This window comes from Apis mellifera, linkage group LG12 (assembly GCF_003254395.2).
Source record: "Apis mellifera strain DH4 linkage group LG12, Amel_HAv3.1, whole genome shotgun sequence".
Lineage (NCBI taxonomy): Eukaryota > Metazoa > Arthropoda > Insecta > Hymenoptera > Apidae > Apis > Apis mellifera.
The window spans coordinates 8,626,567-8,646,235 of NC_037649.1; the positions used below are offsets into that span (position 1 = coordinate 8,626,567).

General features: G+C 20.8%; 4 protein-coding genes across 8 annotated transcripts; 2 read left to right on the top strand and 2 right to left on the bottom strand.

Annotated features, from left to right (window-relative positions):
* Positions 1–801: 801 nt before the first annotated feature.
* Positions 802–3,223, top strand: LOC412085 (post-GPI attachment to proteins factor 3). Of its 2 annotated transcripts, XM_006565264.3 has the most exons (8): positions 802–902; positions 985–1,089; positions 1,276–1,418; positions 2,111–2,263; positions 2,364–2,488; positions 2,599–2,732; positions 2,801–3,005; positions 3,091–3,223. In XM_006565264.3, exons 2-8 carry the CDS (start codon positions 993–995, stop codon positions 3,167–3,169), a joined length of 936 nt encoding a protein of 311 aa, XP_006565327.1. In that variant the 5' UTR covers positions 802–902; positions 985–992; the 3' UTR covers positions 3,170–3,223. The 2 variants fall into 2 exon arrangements, with proteins under 2 accessions (XP_006565327.1, XP_006565326.1); XM_006565263.3 differs by having other exon boundaries at positions 814–1,089.
* Positions 3,224–4,900: 1,677 nt separating this feature from the next.
* LOC552742 (integrin alpha-PS1) lies at positions 4,901–11,856 on the bottom strand. 4 transcript variants are annotated; one of them, XM_016915610.2, is made up of 19 exons: positions 11,713–11,856; positions 11,428–11,566; positions 10,921–11,048; positions 10,403–10,426; positions 9,423–9,526; positions 9,227–9,354; positions 8,939–9,147; positions 8,607–8,811; positions 8,384–8,527; positions 8,129–8,270; positions 7,689–7,957; positions 7,359–7,581; positions 7,043–7,274; positions 6,488–6,884; positions 6,138–6,367; positions 5,822–6,054; positions 5,640–5,734; positions 5,416–5,545; positions 4,901–5,273 (listed from the first exon to the last, which is right to left on the bottom strand). In XM_016915610.2, exons 3-19 carry the CDS (start codon positions 11,045–11,047, stop codon positions 5,034–5,036), a joined length of 3,132 nt encoding a protein of 1,043 aa, XP_016771099.2. In that variant the 5' UTR covers position 11,048; positions 11,428–11,566; positions 11,713–11,856; the 3' UTR covers positions 4,901–5,033. The 4 variants fall into 4 exon arrangements, with proteins under 4 accessions (XP_016771099.2, XP_016771100.2, XP_625120.4 ...); XM_016915611.2 differs by lacking the exon at positions 10,403–10,426 and having other exon boundaries at positions 11,713–11,854; XM_625117.6 differs by lacking the exon at positions 11,713–11,856 and having other exon boundaries at positions 11,428–11,653.
* An 826-nt stretch (positions 11,857–12,682) lies between these two features.
* Positions 12,683–13,974, top strand: LOC413714 (ATP synthase mitochondrial F1 complex assembly factor 2). Its single transcript, XM_397155.7, has 6 exons — positions 12,683–12,740; positions 12,884–13,077; positions 13,162–13,272; positions 13,350–13,530; positions 13,613–13,728; positions 13,828–13,974. Exons 1-6 carry the CDS (start codon positions 12,683–12,685, stop codon positions 13,963–13,965), a joined length of 798 nt encoding a protein of 265 aa, XP_397155.4. The 3' UTR covers positions 13,966–13,974.
* On the bottom strand, positions 13,886–19,541 carry LOC726433 (protein eyes shut). The gene is made up of 15 exons (XM_006565266.3): positions 18,987–19,541; positions 18,664–18,812; positions 18,355–18,465; positions 18,182–18,289; positions 17,989–18,102; positions 16,971–17,886; positions 16,418–16,886; positions 16,027–16,349; positions 15,735–15,945; positions 15,492–15,643; positions 15,253–15,389; positions 14,932–15,177; positions 14,671–14,865; positions 14,237–14,465; positions 13,886–14,137 (listed from the first exon to the last, which is right to left on the bottom strand). Exons 1-15 carry the CDS (start codon positions 19,169–19,171, stop codon positions 14,041–14,043), a joined length of 3,642 nt encoding a protein of 1,213 aa, XP_006565329.1. The 5' UTR covers positions 19,172–19,541; the 3' UTR covers positions 13,886–14,040.
* Between the last annotated feature and the right edge of the window lie 128 nt (positions 19,542–19,669).

Here is a 19,669-nt window from a genome sequence, read left to right on the forward strand (position 1 = left end):
AGACATTGATTAACTGGAAATTTTTAAAATAATTTCAAATAACATTTTCTTTTGCAAAAACTTTCATTATGACTTCTTTAATGAATAATTAACATAAAATACTAGCCAATCACAGAGCACGTAGACCAGTCAAGTTATGACAATAGCATTGGCTATGTGTTACTGATCGAATATGAACAAATTCAAGCAATATGTATTGAAGAAAATCTGTTAAATGTAACAAATATTTTTTTATAGAAAAAATTCAGGAACAATAAATAAATTATTTATTCTAATTAATTGTTATTTCTATCAATTTTTTTTAATTTATGTTGTTTGAATTTGTTCGTGCTTAGTCAAGGATATATACCCAACACTAGTCGAAAGTTGAGTAATCTATGTGCTTTGTGATTGATATTATAATATTTTTTTAATAACTTAGTAATAAAATGTAATAAAAATTTTTACAAAAAAAAATGTTATTTGAAATTATTTAGGATATATATATGTGTGTGTATTTATTGATACATATAAATCACGCGCGCGCACCACACACACACGCGCACGCACGCACACATACACACACGTGCGCGCGCGCATACACATTTATATATAAATTTTTGTAAAATTCATTTTGTAAAATGAATATTTATAATTCTTATTTATTAACATAAACTGAAAAAAATAATTATTTTATATTACTTTTTCCTGCTTCAATTTAATATAAATTAATAAAAAAAATTAAACAATAATTTTATAAATTTTGTGTTTATTTTATATTTTATTTTTAATTAAAAATTAATATCTTAAAATTAAATTATAATTAAAAGTAAAATATACATATATTTTGTTAATATTGTAACTAACATTAATTCGTTTAAAATTGAATATATTGAATATTGGATTTCTGCTTCGTTATCAAGGTTTCTTAACATCATAAACTACACTAAAAATAGTGGCGATAAACGTAGAACATGTTGGAATTAAAATGGTTTTTAATTTTAGCATTTCAAATGTTTATAATAACAAATATAGAAGGTTCCATAGGTGACAAGTCTCAATTTTACAATTTATGTTTTGAAAAATGTCTTGATAGTAATTGTGATAGAGGTAAGTATATAATATATCTAGATTATAATAAATTAAAAAATGTTTGTTTTAATAAAATTATTATATAAACTTATATTTTTTTAATTCTATAATTAAAATAACAAAAAAAATTACTTTTAACAAATATATAATTTATTAATGTAATTATATAATATTATTAATTATTATTAACTTATTATTTTGCAGATAAAAAATTTAAAGAATTACCTTCTTTATCATTAAGATTATTATTTTGGTCTTGTACAGAAGATTGTAGTTATAGATGCACTTGGAAGACAGTTGATTATTTTATATCTCATGGTTTAAAAGTTCCTCAATTTCATGGAAAGGTATATTAAATATCTATTGCTAATTTGCTAAGAAATTGATAATAAAAAAACAAAAAAAATAGATATTTCTTTTTTTAATTTTTCATATAAAATATAATAATATAAAACAAAAATTTTTCTTTAAAATTTTTCAGAATTTCTTAAAGATTATTTCTTCTTTTTATTATTATTTTTAATAAAAAATTACACTTTTATTTTAATATAATAAAAAAACAATGAAAAATTATTCAAAATAAATATTTACAAATAATTTAAACATAATGTGATGATTTTGACATATAGTTGAAAAACTAATGAAGTTTTTTATTCTATTACTTTGTTTATGTTTAAATAATCATTTTAGCTTTTATATACTATTGTATTTTGTTTGAAAACAATTTTTTTTTAATGCAAAAAAAAACATTTATTTCAATGAAAGAAATCATTTGTTTTGAATTAATATATAATATTCAAATTAATGTATTGACAATTATTTTTATTAATGTAAGACTTTTGTTAATAAATAGAATAAATTAGAATAATTAGAATTATTATAATAGTAGAATTATTATAATTATAATTATATTCTAATTTCTGAAAAAATTGTTAATTTGTTTAATTAAAATGTTTTGAAAGAAAAGATAGTAATAATTATTTATGATTGTTAATTATTATTAATTATTATAAATAATGATTCAAATTTTCTATTTTAGTGGCCATTTATTCGTCTTTTTGGTTGTCAAGAACCTGCTTCTGTTATATTTTCTATATTAAATTTTTATGCTCATATTACTATGTATTGGAAATTTAAAAAAAAATATGGATCAACTTATCCTATGTTTTATATATGGACTTATTTCAGTCTGGTAAATATATAATTATTATATGTAAAAATATGATTTTATTAAATAAATTTCTATTTTATAAATATTGTCTTTTATATAATTATAAAAAATTTAATTATAGGTATGCATGCATGGTTGGTTTTGGTCATTTATTTTTCATGCAAGAGATATTCCATTTACAGAAGTAATGGATTATTCCTCTGCTTTTATTATGATTCTTACATTACTATATTGTATGTTATTAAGGTATGTTAATTAGAATATAATATATATAAAACAATTTAAGAAATATTATTATTTCTTTAATATAAATAAAAAATATAATTTTATTATTGATTATATTATGAACATTTTAGGATAACTTATAAAAATAATAAGTTTTTTGCTGTGATTACATGTGGATATCTTAGCACTTTATATTCACATTTATCTCATTTATGGTCTGGTTATATTAATTATGACTATAATATGAAATTTAATATAGTTATAGGTAATTAATAAAATATTTATTTTTTATTTTATTAATAAATTTTAATTAAATTATTAAATATATTACAGGATTTTTAACATTTGTTATAACAATGACATGGTGGCATCGTAATCAAAAAAAATTATCTTATGTATACTTGATTGGTTGGTTCAATATATTAACAGTTTTTGTTACTATATTAGAAATAGCAGATTTTGCACCCATTTTTTGGATTTTTGATGCTCACTCTTTATGGCATGCAAGTACAGTTCCACTTACAATATTATTGTATAAGTAAGTATAATTTAATAAATATCATTTAATTAATATCATTTATATGTATTATTCTTAAAAAATTAATTTTATATAAAATTTATAGGTTTATGATGGCAGATTGTTCTTATTTAAGTACATATTATAATAAATTGACATTAAATATTGATTATCACATACATTAATATTTAATAATATATTTTTAATGATGAAATGATGAAATATAATGTGAAATATAATTAAAAATAATAATAATTATTATTATTTTACAAAATATTAAATATTATTTTAAAAATGTTTTTTTATTGATTTGTAATGTAAATTTATATGTTTAATTTATATGTTTTTAGAACTATATTCCTTATTATAAAAAATTTGGTTTATAAAATTGATTGTAAATATTTTATATTTTAAATGATATTTATAAAACAAAAATATATTTTTTTTATATATTAATTAAATTTACGAATTATGTCTAATTATTTTATTGCAAAAATTATTATATAATAAAAAATTTAATATAAATAATAAATCATTATTATAATCATTACTTTATTATAACAATATAAAAATCGTAATAAAGTTTGAAATATTATAGTTAAATATAATAAATTTCTAATAGTATTTTTTGGATTAGTAATTAAATTTAAATATATTTCTTTATTTTATTTCATAATCATTTTAATATTATATAATGTAACTCATTGTATTTATTAATGCATAAAAATATATAAATATTTTAAGGAATGTGCTATAACATGAAAATGTGCACTTAGTTAATAATTTTTAAATATTTCCAATATATATTAGAATTAACAATATATCTTATATCTTAATATGTTGTATGTAATAAGGTAATAATAAAATTTTTGTTATGTGTAATAACATAATGTAAATTATATATATATAATGTAATATAAATATATAAATATATAATGATAAAAAAAGAAAAATTTAATGATTAAATATATTGTATAATATTATAAAAAAAAATTTTCATTATATAAGAGAAAAATATATAAAAATTTGTTTATTAAAAAAGATATTAAGATTTTATTTATAATTTTAATACAATATAAATATCAATTTAACTCATATCAATTTGAAATGAAATATAAAACAATAAAGTAACTAAAAAAACTATAATACTTACATATATTTAAATTTTAAATCATAGTGAAAAAACAATTTAAGACTATTTTTTTTTATTTGTTTTAAATTTTATAATTAAATTTATATTTTACAACTTACATTTGTTAAAAAATTGATGGCAAATTTGCATTAATTATGAAATCTTTAGCCTATGATTTCCAACTTTTTAATAAAAAAGGAACTATATAACTTTTTTTTAATATGAAATACATTTTAAATTACAAGTCTTAATTTAAAACACATAAAAAGACTTATATATATCTTACAGAAATATTTAATATTAAATAAATGCATTTTTTATAAAATCTTCAAAAATTGTAATTAAAATTAAAAATTTAGTTGTACAATATTAAATATTCCGTATAATTAAATATTAAATTTTCCATATTTTTATATAATTCAAATTGTATAAATGTACAAATTCAATAATATTATTGTAAAAAAGTAATTTATCTTTTAATTTTTTAAAGATTTTAATATTTTGAATAATTTTTGTAAAGTTTTTATAAGAATATATAGATAATATATAATATATAGATAAATAGAATTTATAAAGATATATAAGAATATAGAATTTATATAATTCGCAAAATTATTATATAATAAAAAAATCAATAGCTCATTATTATATATATTTATACTAGTTATATTAGGAATTATAATTAATATACTAATGAAATTATTAAATAGATAATTATATATAAAATCGATAAAATTTGTAAAAGAAATGCAAAAGTATAAATAAGTCAATATATCACATTATATATCATCAAATATTCAAACTTTATTCCATCATATTTTCTTTGTTTTTAAAGAATAAATCTTTTATAGATTTTCGTTGTTATAAGTACTTTAAATGTAAGTAAATAATAACTCGTAAAAAAATGTAATATTTTGTTATAATATCTGGCGTTTAAATAATGCTTCACTTTCTGGATTATCATCTCTATGTTTTTCAAGATTTCCTGATAAAGTCGGATCTGGTCGTCGTCTTTTAAAAAATCCTAGTTTTCGAAGAACTAAAGTAAGTAAAATAAATAATAATAAACCTGCTACAACAGCTACTATGATTATCCATATTGGTACTGGTTCGACATCTTGGTGATCAAGAATATCTGGATATACAATTGTCTCAGCCTATATATTAAAATATAAGTTAAAATAAAAAGCGTATGTATACATATATATGATAAGTTATATCATAGTTAAAAATACTAATGAATATAATAAAAATAAAACAATATAATATATAACAATAATATATTAAAATAATACTTACAATTGCATAATCATCTTTTAAATTTTCTTGTTGTATTATGACATTTGGAGGAATAATTATTCTTGCATTAGAACCAATTTTTACTTTATCTACTTTTGGATAATCTTCTACAAGAGTAGAATTCCATAGTCTATTGTAAATAAAAATATTAAAATTACTAAAATAATATAATAATAAAATATAAATTTATATATAATAAAATATATATTTTTATCAAATATTACCTTGCTTTAACAGTTATAATTGCTTCTTGTTTTCTTTGCAAATTGTATATAAAGCATGTAATATCAAAACATTTTGCAGTTCCTGCTTTACAATTCTATATTTATAAAAAATTATTAATTTTAATTTTAATATATGTTCGTAATAATTTATTTTAAATTTTAAAAAACATAAAAATAATTACCATGGAAACTACTTGATGTCTATGACCATCTTTATCAATAATAGTTCGTGTATTGACAACTTTTTCCGTATCTCGTCTATTTCTTATACGAATTGTATGATTATGTGGTAATGTAAGTGAAGTAGATATTGCAGATTGAAATACATCTATATCATCATAACTAATACTATCTTGTAATTTTAAAGGATTCACTATATGTCCTGGTGGTAATATACATTCACCATCACCTGAAGCTACAAAGTAAATATAATGTATATCTAATGTAAACTAAAATAAAAATATTATATAAATAATATTGATATAAATAAAGTTTTACCTTGAACAATTGGTATTTCTTCTAAATATAAAAGCCATTTACCATGGGCTTTATCATTTGCAACTTCATAAGGCCATGAAATGCGAACTTCTAAACTACTTACTCTCCATGGACCTTCATTAAATACTTCGTATACATGTGATACTTTAGGTCCTACTTCATTTAAATGTTTAATAGCAGATTCACCTATAATTGGTCCACCATATACAGCCCACTGAATTTTTGCACTTCTATAATTTTAATAATTTGTTTACAGTTAATAAATTATTAAATTATTAATATTATAATATTGTTTTATAGAACTTTTTTATTTATTTATTTTATGAATTTAAAAAAAATATTATATATACCCTTTAATTGATAATTCTGCTTGTTTTAATATTGTTGCTTGTAATTTTATAGGTTCTTTTTCTTTTATTTCTTTTGAAGTGGAATTCGCAAATATTAGAAATTCTAATTGTGATTTATTATCTTCTAATTCTTTGGGATCAAATCTTACTTGTATATTTACTAGTTTGTCTTTTTTAAAAGGGTTTCCAATGGAGCAACTTACTGTACTTGAATTATATAAATTACAAATTACAGAATCATTACTTTTGCTAGCAATATAATTTAAACTTTGTGAATGAAGAATGAATAATTGAGCTTCGTATGCAGATTCCCCAATGTTGGATACATTTACATCCACTACAACTTCTTCTTTTTCTCCCAAAAGAAGTTCATAGAAATTTGGTTTTACAGAAGAAGCTAATTAAAAATATATTTAAATTTAAAATAAAAATAAAATTACTATAATAAAAATAAATTTAAAAATATATTTAATATTCAATAATTTTTTTAATTTAATATTTTAATAAATTTAATATTTGTAACTTTATATTCTTTTTATTTACTTAAAATCATACCTGATAAATTTAATCGAGCTTTTACTTGTAAATCACTTTCGCAAATATCATTATTACCACAATCTTTTTGAAAAGTTGCTTCAAATACACGAGCAGCTTCCTGTTGATTTAATATAGGATAATTTTTTATATCAGGTAAAGGTTCTCCTTCAGATGGCATAACTGGTTCTTCTTGAATTAATGAATAATTTAAGCGAAATTTAATAGGTGATTGAATATCACGTGTATTTTCCTTAAAAAAAAAATTTTTTTTAATTAAAATTTTTTAATTTATTATTTTTTAATTTATTGTTTAATTATTTATATAAAATATTACTTTTAAATAAATAATTTCTTTTTGACAATGTTCAAACTTTCTATCTAAATTGACAGTACGATTTACATAATGTAGACGAGAATATCCAGCTCCAAACCAAACTCTAGAAAATTTTTTAATTCCAGTATAAGTTTCTGCTTCAATATAATAATTTAATTTTAAATTTTGCATATCTTCTTCTTTTACTAAAGATTCTGTTTTGCAACAAGCTTCAAATGAAAAACTACAAAAATATAATTAAAAGTATAATATTTTATAAGTATAATTTTTTATAAGTATAATATTGATGAAAATTTCATTTATATTAAAAATTTATTAAATTATATTTACCATGTATGATTTGAATGAGGATCTGCTGAACATCCAAATTTATTAGGATCTATGGGTTCTATTTTTTCTTGAAATGTACCATCTTTTTTTAAATATCGGATATAAGTAGTAATATCAATTATTTTTTTCGAACGAAGAAGTGCTACAGCATCATTTTCATAGGCTCCTACTAATAAATCAGAATATCCATTTTGATCCATATCAATTCCACCACTTAATGAATAACCAAATGTTTGTAATGGTTCTGGCATATCTTCTGCATGAATAACCTAAATTTAAATTTAATAATTATTTAATTATATTTTATATATAATTATTTAATATATATTTAATATAAAAAATAATTATATAAATATAATAAATTTATTTTTTTATTTTATATCATATATCATATTTTTTATATTATATATTTTATACAATTTTATATAATGTAACAATACCTGTGATGGTATTGTGATTATTCCATTTTTTGAACCAAGATATATATAAACTGTTCCTTTTTTTTCATATGGTGCTCCAATAGCAATATCATCATATCCATCCTTATTTAAATCTCCCAAATTTGTTAAAGCAAATCCAAATCTATAATTTATTATTGCATATTTACAAATTTTAATTTATAAATGGAAAATAATTATAATTTATTTATAAAATTTAAAAAAAATTTTTTAAATTTAAATTTAAAGAAAGACAACCTTGATTCTTCACGTCCAACAAGTTTAATGGGTTTACTTTTTTCATATTCTTTATAAGATTTTTGTAATGTAGTATATACATATACTGCACCTCCCTCTGCTTTATTAAAATAAAATGGGGCAGCTATAATAAGATCGCTAATTCTAAATGTAAAGAAAAGATAATTAATAATTTAAAATAAATATGTTTATTATATTTTTCAAAATTATAAAATTATTATACTTGTCTCCATTAACATCTGCAGAAGTAATTTCGTATCCAAAACTTGAAGCAAATTGTTCACCATCCAATATAAAAGCAACATCCATATCTGGCTTATTATCGCGTCGTGTAAGTAAAATAACTTGACCTGTACCGTTTGAACGTGGAGCTCCAGCAGCATAAGCTAATCCAGTACCAAAGAAATTACCCACAGTAACAGACATTCCTGTGAATTAATTAATGCATTTCTTTATATATTTTAACGAAATTATTAAATATCTTATTATCAAATTATTATTATTGTAATTTTATATTTACATTTAAATGTATATTTTCATATAAAAAATATTTACCTAAATAACTATATTTACTAACGGGGGAAGAATCTTGCATTGGAGCATTATAAACTGTATTATCTCTATTTAAAAAATCATCTGAAATTGTAAAAAGATATAAAGTTCCTCTCCAAGTGTGTGGACCAGGAGTGCCAATAACAACACGATCCTCTGAAGTAAGTACACCACTAGTTCCTGCTTGACAATATCCAAATTGTTCATGTGCTCTATAGTATCATCAAAATAAATTTTTATTCATTTTATTATATATAGTAATAATAAAAATATTTATATTAAATGAATTACTTGTTTGTAGGTTTTCCAGAACAAGGTTTTTTTAAATCTTGATATTTTAGATCTTGTGTCAATATATAACATTGTCCTTGACCCCATTGAGAATCTGCTGTTCTTACAATATGTCTATGAGCACAAACCTAGAAATTTATTATAGTGAATAAAATTTTATATAATATAATATTATAAGATATGATAAAATTCATACCATTACTTTACCACCAATGCCTTGACTACGTACTGTTACTCCTAACCACTGATTATTTTTAATTTCATCATTACCTGGTGGTATTAAGTCATCAGATTCAACATCTAAAATTTAGAAAATATTTTATTAAACAATTTATATAATGGTTACCATTATATATTTATATAATGGTAAAAAATTACACGATTATGTATTATTACGATTATTATTTAATCAAATGTATTCATCATATAACATAAATATTTTTTTATAAAAAAATGTTAAATATTAATTTATTATATTTGTCTTTAATTAATAATTTTTTAATTATTTATTATATTTTTAATTATTTAAAATATAATAAAAATATATATAAAATAATATAATAAAATATAAAAAAATATAATTATATGATAATTTTAAGAATAAAAGAAATACTCCAGATAAATATTTACATGTATTATAAAATTAATATATTTAATTTTTTGAAAAAATAAAAAAATAAAAATAAAAGCTAAATAACATAAAACATTATTTATAAAATTTCATGCTATAGTAAATGAAGGATAGATCAGAAAGATTATTAAAAAGCAAGAACAAATATATTCATATATAAATGAGAAAATTTTATTTTTTTGTTATATATAAATTATATATAATGTTTATGTTTTAATATGCAAATGTATAAAAATATTCTATAGTTAGTGAGAATATGATTACAAATTTGAAAAAATAATTGTTAATAATGCATTATATAAAAAAATATTTTTTTATAATATGTAATATATATAGATATTAAGATCTATATATACATATATAGATTCTTTTAATACATACATGTACAAAAATGCAAGAAAATAATTTTTATATTATAATTCAAAATGCCATGCTAATATAAAAATGAGCATATCAATATAAATATACACAAAATCACATGATCAAATAATTCATAAAAAAAATTAAAAGATTGCTCATTCAAATAAGACCATTCAATGACTTACTTGTGTCATACAGATTTCCTTCTGCTGCTCGTTAACCAACACATAATTTAACAAAAAAATAATCTTATTATACATATAACATAAAATAAAGCAGAATAACATAATGATAATAACATCAAAGATAACATGCACAATTACTACATTAAAATCACATGTAAACATAATATGACACATATTATAACATAAAAATTGAATATATGTATATACATATATATTTAATTTCATTAACAATAATTTTTTAAAATAAATTCCTTTTATTAATTGTATGCTAATCAATTATATATTAAATATATTATTATATATATTAAATTTTGAATTATATTAAAAAAAACATTAATATACATTTATTATTTATATTAATATATATTAATATAAAGTTAGTAAATATAATATAAAAAATAATATAAATATTTTAATATAACATAGAATTATATTTATAATTAATAAAATTATAATTATAATTAAAAATATTTATATCAAAATTTTTGTTAAAAATAAAAATTTTTGTTACAACATACTTAATCGTCCATCTGTAATCACTTGAATGCAATCTGTTTTATATGTTGTTATAGGACATTGCCATAATGCACCAGATTTATTAGTTTTTGGTTGTCTATTTTCATCTAAAGGAGCTCCAATTAACATCCTGTAACATATAATTTTTCAGATTTTTAATATAATTTTTTAATAATATAATAAAATATATTATAATATATATCAAAATAATCCTCATATAAGATATATATATATATATATATATATATGTATATCTAATATAATATAATAATATATATTAAATGTTTTTTAAAATGTATTTTTGTATTTATATAGCTTATTATATTATTATACCATACACTGACAATAAATAAATGAAAATTAAAATAAATAACAATTGTATCATAAATATATTATAAATGAAATATTAATATTATAATACTATTCATATATAATATAAATATGTATTGTTATTTTTTAATTATTAGTTTTAATTATAATAAAAAGAAATTATAAATATTAATATGTACCAGCTTTTCGGTTTTTCTATACCATCGTGAGAAATTTCTTGATGCTCGGCTACGGAATAACCGAAATAAGAACCATTTAATCCTTTTTTAATAACAGGTATTCTTGGTTCTAAATTAAAGCTATATATTAAGCATACGTCTAAAACGATTAAAATCAATTGATAACATCTCATGTTTAATTAATTTTAAGTACTTTTGTATATATAACTTGATAAATATAAAAAGTTACAAATGATTTTTTAAAATTTGTATAAATTCTTATTATTAAAAATTATTTTTATATACTTTTCCTGATTTTACTATTAGAATAATAATCTACACTTTATAAACACACATGGAATCCACCCACATAATCTATATACTTTATGTTTTTCTATGGCGACTAAAATATATAGTAATTTTATAAAGATAGTATGAATTTTTTAACGAATTTTATATCGTATATATGTTCATGATAAAAGTCATTATGAAACAAGAATAATAGATATATTTATAATATAAAAATTTTCATATATCTAAATATAAAATCAGAATAATATAATAATGTAAAGTGATAATATAGTATATATAGGATATATAAAGTATAGAAAATATAATTTACTATAGTTAATACATAATATATAATATATATATTATACATATATATACAATATAGTTTATATTAATATGTGCAAATAAAATGTTATCTATAATTGAAAATTTGTTCTTTTGTGAAATATATTATCATTTGTATAAATATTTTATCTAAATCTTTTTAAATTTTGAAATGTCTTTTATTTTCTTTTTTTATATATTATTTAAAAAATAAGATTTAATTATACTTCAATATATATATTGTTAATTTACTTATATTAATTTAAATGAATTTTTAAACATGCATATATATTTTTATGTAATTTAATTTTATTTTATATTATTATATTTTATAATATTAATATAAATATATAATTAAAATTAGATAGCATATATAAAATAAAATATTTCTCTAAATAATTTTATTTTTATAATTTATCTTAAATAATTCAAAAAAATAATTAAAAATTTTTTCGATTAATATATTTATAAAATTATTAATAAAATTAATAATTGAAAAAAAATATATTTATATATTTTATGTATCAAATATATTTGTCAATAAAATATTTGTAACTATCTGATACCGAATATTATAATTATATTACAAATCGATTATTAAATGTATGAAAGTGATCAAATAATATTTATAATACGAATAGAATTTTAATATATAATAAAAATGTATTATTTTAAATACAAGAAATTTGTTATAACTTTTAATATTGTGAGAAATATGGGTAAAATATAAAGTTTTTACTTTTTTTTAATTTTTAACCTACAATTATATTTTAATATTATATACAATTATATTTCAGTATTAAAAAAATAATATATTTTTAAAATAAAATTAATTTCTAAAATTACATGAATCATTTTTTAGCTACTCTTAAAAGATTTTATCGAAAAACAAATATATTATCAAGCAGTGGAAAATATGAAATTACACTTGATCAAAGAAAACTTAAAACACCACAAGGAAAAATATTTCAAGTGGATAGTAAACCTTTAGCTTTAGCTGTAGCAACTGAATGGGATATGCAAAAACAAATTATTGATAAAAGCAATATGCATTTGGTAAACTTATCTTTTTAAATTAAATATAAATAAAATGTAATTTAATAAACATAATTTAATATATTTCTACATTCAATTTGAAAGACAGCACTTTGTAATACTGTGATAGATAATCCTCACAACCATACAAAAGAAGATATGGTAAATTATATTGTAAGTTCTTTAGAGATGGATACATTATTATTTCATTCAAATGTAAGTATATTATAGTATATTTTATTTATACAACCTAAGACTATTATTTATTAAATAAATAATAAATATATTGTTAGGAAAATGATGAATTACATAAATTACAAACTGAAAATTGGGATCCACTAGTACAATGGTTTTGTGATAATTATAGAGTAAATATGATAAAAACTCAAAGTATAGTAGCCCCTACTATATCTTCAGAAACTAAAATAATATTGACAAGACATTTAATGTCTTATAATTACAATGCAGTTTATGGTAAATAATTTAATTATATATTAATTTAATAATATATAGAAATATATTATGAATATTGTTATGAATATTGTTTTATTCATAGGTTTTATGTATGGAGTAGATGCAATCAAATCTGTAATTCTTACACTAGCTGCAGCAGAAAGAATTATTAGTATAAAAGAAGCTGTAAAACAATCACGTTTGGAGGAAAATTATCAAGTATGTGTATCAATTTTTATGTTCAAGGATTTATAATATAATATAATATAATATCTTATAATTTGTTTTTTTTTTTATTATTTTATTTTTTAATTGTAGATTTCTCATTGGGGATCTGTAGAATGGTTTCATGATCATAATAAGTATGATTTACAAGCTCGTTTAGCTGCAGCTATTTTATTTGTGCATTTGAATTCTTATTCTGTATCGTATCAACCAAAACAAAATAAAAATTAATTGAATGAATTCAATATAAAATTTAATTTCATATAATGTATTGAAATAAAATTAAACAATAAAATAGTATTTTTATTATTTTGAATTATGGCAAGAAAATGGATTAACAGAAGATAATATTTCTATTGGTATGGAACAGTCAGATCCCATCCAGTCTTTTGTACAGATACAACTGAAATAATTAATTAATTAATATTTTATATTAATTATTAAAAATTGTATAAATTTTTAAAATTATTAAAATTGTATTTGTAATTGTAAAATAAGTCACCTATATGTTGCTCCATGATTTAAACATACTGCACCATTTTTACATAAATGATGAATGCATTCATTTCTGTGGCATTCTCCAACACCACGACCTGTTGCAGGGCTTGAATTGGTTATTGAATAAATAGTGGTTTTTGTACGTAATTCAATGTCAAATATACAGCCAGAAAATCCAGTATGAAGTGGCAAGTCATGAGGTAAAGATTCAAAGTTTTTTGATTTGTGTCCACCTAATTTAATAAAAAATTTTATTTAAATTTAATTTTAAATTTTATTTTAATATATTAGAACTATAAATTGTTACAATAATGATTTGATAAGTATTATAAATAATATTTTATTTATAATATTTTAAATTGTTCTTCAAATAAATATAATAAATATAGTAAAAATAATAAATTTTTTTAAATAACATTAAATTATAAAAAAACAAACCAATATAAAGTATTGGTGATACATCGAGTCGAGTCATAGATCCAGCCACTCGTCCAGTTACATTGCCTATGCCATCTACTGCAAGCCATGCATCTCGACCTCTTCTTCCAATTCGAATTGTATATGCTATATTTTTATTCATTGATGCGGTTGTTGTAGTAATCAAAGGAACATTTGTAAATATTCTTCGTACACCTAATATTTTTAGAAAATATTTTCACAACATTTCATTTTAAAATATTTAAAATATTAAATTATTACCTGCTCCTAAATCCCATGTTAACATAATATAACCACGAACGTATGTTATGGAAAGATGATCTGATAAATCTTGATGAGATCCACTTTGTCCTAAATAAGCTATTAAAGATATTTGCTCATAAGTACGCGGTATAAGTTTTAATTTCAATTCCATTGTATCTTTTATAGAATTTGAAATTCCATAAGCAACATATGATGAGAATCCAGGTACAAGTACCGAAAATGATGGTCGCATTATAATAGTATCTAAAAGTTTAAGATAAAAAAATAATTATTTTCTTTGTGAAATAAAATATATAATGTATATTTAATATATATCACCTTTTTCACATAAAAGCCCATGAGTTCCAAGTGGACAAACGCAAATAAAACCTGTACCTGGTGAATTGATACAAGTTGCACCCAAAGCGCAAGGATTTTCATCACATGTTGAACGTTCACAAAAAGGACCGGTGTATCTATTTAATTAAATAATATTTTATTTTATTGTTTTGATGTGATTTTATTAATGTCGAATTTTTGAAGACGAAAAGTTGAGTTATAAAAATATTTTATTTTACCCGGCTATACATCTACAATGCACAGTATTATTTATTTCTTCACATGCACCAAAATTTTGACATGGATTTGACAAGCATAAAAATGATATGCAATCTTCAATTTGAAATGTTTCAATTGAATCGTGAATAAAATGACGTGATATATCATTCACCTATGTTAATAAAATAAAATATAATTTTAAATTTTTTGGATTTTTCCAAAATTTATATTGTTGTACACATGTATATTAAAAAAAAAACAACCTTTAATGAATTCATGCAACCTGTAAATCCCATAGAGACATGGGCAAAATAATGGGAAAATACCAATGGTATACCACCTAAATGTAAATTGGCATGTCGTGGAAGATTTCCACGTAATGGTAAAATTTGTTCTCCACTAACTGCTGTTGTTCCATTTACTAATAAACGAGCTGAACATTTATTGGTTTCATTTTTCATGAAATATTGAAATCTAAATATATATATATATATATAAAATAAGAGAATATAATAAATAAATAAATAATATATTATCATTTTTATATTATTTTACCTTGTATCTATATCTGCTTCGTATCCGTTATTAATAAGCGAGTCTATTTCACCAAGTAACATAGTTTCAACTCCACAGGAGAATTGAAACTTTAAAGAACCATATTCTAAATATACCAAAGCATATTTTTCATCATCGAAATAAACATGTAATATAATACCATCTTTAAAATGCGTTCTAAGTCTTACAAAAATTTTTAACGTTGCGTTATTGTCGTTTGAAATTTCTACATCTACATATTGTCTTGCATAAGATTTTCCATTAAATGCTGCGTGCATTATATTTGGATCAGTTTTACAATTTTTATGATACGAACAATTACACTAAAAATAATTTGAAAAATATTAATATTTTTTATTATCATATTAATAAAAAAATTTATAATACTTGCATTATTATCGTTGCGTATAGGTGATACTGTGGAATTTGGACACAATATTCCATAACATTTAGGAATAATAGAACTTTCTGAAACTGTTACTGATTCATCTTTTGTTAAAAATTGTTCATCTTCTTTATTGGTAGTATTCATTTGATAGATTTCAAATGTTGGCTTTATAGAACTATTAATGGTTGCAAGTGAAGAAATATTAGTAAAAGTAGAACTACTAAATGTAGAACTTTCTGTACTTGAAGATTTTGATAGTTCTGTAGATGACCATTTATCTATTAATGAATAAGATGTAGTTTTTGGCACTTCTATTACTGACATATTTGAATCCGAGCTTTTATTTTTCCAAAATTCCGTAAAATTTAAAAAAGATGTACTAGTGGAAAATGAAGTACTATTAATTTTAGTTTCTGTCATTATAGGTTCTTCCGTCGTCTCTTTAACAGCTTTAGTTACAACTGTATAATATCTAATTGATAATAAAATATAATGGAACTTTTATCTTTCTTCGTTGTATTTAGATAATTATTAATAAAATATACATCACTGTTACCTTGTACTTGAAGTATATTCCATCGTACTTCCTTCTTCAGAAGATGATGTATCATTGATAGATTTAAGCGTTCTACCATCATTCTCTTGATAAATAATTTCAGTTGTATTTGTTTCATTATAAATTAATTTGTGTGTCGAATATTCTGTCTCAATTTTTAACGTTGAACTCATCGAATGAATTTCATTTGAAACATTAGAAAATGTTCGAGGTTCTAACGAGACTGTTTCAGTTTGAGATATCTCTTTACTTGTAACAGGATACATAGTCGAAATATCGGTAATAAACGGAGTACTTTCTACATTGCTTTTACTAATGTTATTACTAGTATCGGTACTACTACTAATACTACTACTACTACTACTACTAGTACTACTACTACTACTACTACTACTACTACTACTACTAAAAAAATTAACATCGTTTTTATAACTTAAAGTGGTCGTTTCTATAGAAGGGTACCATATTGTATAGAAATGATTGGTGCTTTTAAAGGAAGTTGAAGGTTGCGTTGTTATGGAAGTACTCATTGACGATGATGTATCAATTTCTGGCAGTGCCGATGACTTTGTAAGTAAAGTAAAGGCAGTACTTCTTTCTTCGTTATCAGTCTCAAATGTTTCTTCGAAAAACGAAGTAGTCGATAAAAAATTATAGACATTGCAAAATGGTCCACTATAAAATATTGGACAAATGCAAGTAAAACTGTTGATACCATCGATACAAGTACCTCCGTTCTCACAATTTGCAAATTTGGATTCACAATCATCATATTTTAATTCACATAATGCACCATGATAATCTGGTACACAGTAACAAACTTGATGTTCGTCCTCGAATAAGCATATTGCATTATTTTTGCAAGGATTTTCTTCGCAGGGTACAATCGTTTTATCGCAATCTTTACCTGTATATCCTTATGAAGAATTTTTAATATGATATTAAATTCGTAATAACACAAACATATTTTAAAATAAATCATTTTCTAAATTATTAATAAGAATAAATTGTAATTTACCAAATAAACAAGCACAAGTATACGACGCAGGAATATTAATGCAAAGACCACCATTCTTACATGGCGATGTAAGACATTCATTGATATCTTCATCACATAATCGACCTGTCCAACCTTTGAAATTTAATTTATCTAAATACTTAAATTGAGACATAGACTATTTAAATTATTTAAAAAAAAAAAAACGTCGTACCTTCAGAACAACGACAAAAGAAAGAAAATCCAGGTCCTTCCATACATTCACCTCCATTTTTACATATTGTATTATTACAAACCGAGGCGTCAATTTCGCAATAATCTCCTAAAAAAGAAATAATATTAGATAAAGTAGATAAAAAAAATTTAATTTTTACACATTAATTTTACCTGAGTACCCATCAGGACATTGACAAGTAATACCATCGTAATCGAGACAAGTTCCGTTATTTAGACAGGGTTGATTCGAACATTCGCTATATTTTTGCTCGCAGTTTATACCTAAAAATATGTGTAATACAATGTGAAATAATATTTTATAATATTGTAGTCATGTAAAAATATAATTTTCAATTTTTTTTCCAATCATTTAAATAAGTAGAAGAACAAATACGCTATTTAATAATTCCCTCTGCTAACAATGTCAAGAGATCGTTTTCGCACGTGCTATGAAAAGTAAACGAAGGAATCGTAAATTACCTACAAACCCTTCGGCACAGGTGCAGTTATAAGCAGCAACAGCATCGTTGCATGTTCCTCCGTTTAGGCAAGGATTAGACCAACAATCATTCCAATTGATTTCGCAATTGATTCCAGTGTAACCGTCGATACAGTAGCAAGAATAAGTGCTGTATTATATACGGGACGAATGACTAATATATTAATTTTAAATATTTATATAAAATCATCTTTTTTATTCAATTTTTTTTCTTCTTTTGAACATTAAAAAATATAAAAATATAAAAAATAAAATAAAGAATGAAAATTTATTTATTTTGCGTTATAATAATTGATTTATATACCTGTTTATATCTTCTAAACATATTCCGTACATACAAGGATCTCCGCTACAATTCAGACCTTGTGAAAAACTGATCGTTAAGAGGAAAAATATTGCCAGAATAAAAGATTTTTCATTTAGAAATTTTTCAATGCTCATCCTTTTATAATGCATTCTGAATAAAAATAATATAACTCTTATATACATGTACGTTTGTTATAGATTATTACAAATTTTTACATGAAAAATATATTGGCTTATAGAGTTATAGAATAAATTTCATAAAAAAAAATTTGATTTATGTATGAGTATAGATGTATATGGAACAATATATTTACAATATATTATTATTTTGATAATTTAAAATTAATTAAAATTTTATCTATTTCTATTTTAAAAAATTAAAGTAACGTGAACCGCAAATAATATGCACTCATCGATTTATATGTACTTTTTCTCAATAATATAACTATTCGAATATGATACATGTAGATATACTTTAACTGCTATTTGTTATAGGTAGTTGATCACTTGGTAGTCTTAGCAACGCTAGTACTATACAACAAACAATGATACTTGTCGGTTACGCTTGCGTGAAATTTGCTTTATCAATAATAAATTTTATTCAATTTTAAAAATATTAATGTTACGAATCGGTACAACGTAACATTTAACTAGTCTAATAATACAATTGGAATAGAGTCA

Bases quoted from the DNA above. Each gene is read 5' to 3' on its own strand.
- LOC412085 (XM_006565263.3), top strand. From the start codon at position 954: ATGTTGGAATTAAAATGGTTTTTAATTTTAGCATTTCAAATGTTTATA. The intron at 1,090-1,275 runs GTAAGTATATAA...ATTATTTTGCAG, and splicing joins TGATAGTAATTGTGATAGAG to ATAAAAAATTTAAAGAATTA. The intron at 3,006-3,090 runs GTAAGTATAATT...TAAAATTTATAG, and splicing joins CTTACAATATTATTGTATAA to GTTTATGATGGCAGATTGTT.
- LOC552742 (XM_625117.6), bottom strand. From the start codon at position 11,600: ATGAGATGTTATCAATTGATTTTAATCGTTTTAGACGTATGCTTAATA. The intron at 6,368-6,487 runs GTATATATAATA...TTAAAATTATAG, and splicing joins GCAGAATTATCAATTAAAGG to AAGTGCAAAAATTCAGTGGG. The intron at 5,274-5,415 runs GTAAGTATTATT...TTTAATATATAG, and splicing joins TAAAAGATGATTATGCAATT to GCTGAGACAATTGTATATCC.
- LOC413714 (XM_397155.7), top strand. From the start codon at position 12,683: ATGTATTATTTTAAATACAAGAAATTTGTTATAACTTTTAATATTGTG. The intron at 13,531-13,612 runs GTAAATAATTTA...TTTTATTCATAG, and splicing joins TAATTACAATGCAGTTTATG to GTTTTATGTATGGAGTAGAT. The intron at 13,729-13,827 runs GTATGTGTATCA...TTTTAATTGTAG, and splicing joins GTTTGGAGGAAAATTATCAA to ATTTCTCATTGGGGATCTGT.
- LOC726433 (XM_006565266.3), bottom strand. From the start codon at position 19,171: ATGTATATAAGAGTTATATTATTTTTATTCAGAATGCATTATAAAAGG. The intron at 18,813-18,986 runs GTATATAAATCA...TATATAATACAG, and splicing joins TGTTTAGAAGATATAAACAG to CACTTATTCTTGCTACTGTA. The intron at 15,390-15,491 runs GTAAAATAAAAT...TTAATTAAATAG, and splicing joins CATTGTAGATGTATAGCCGG to ATACACCGGTCCTTTTTGTG.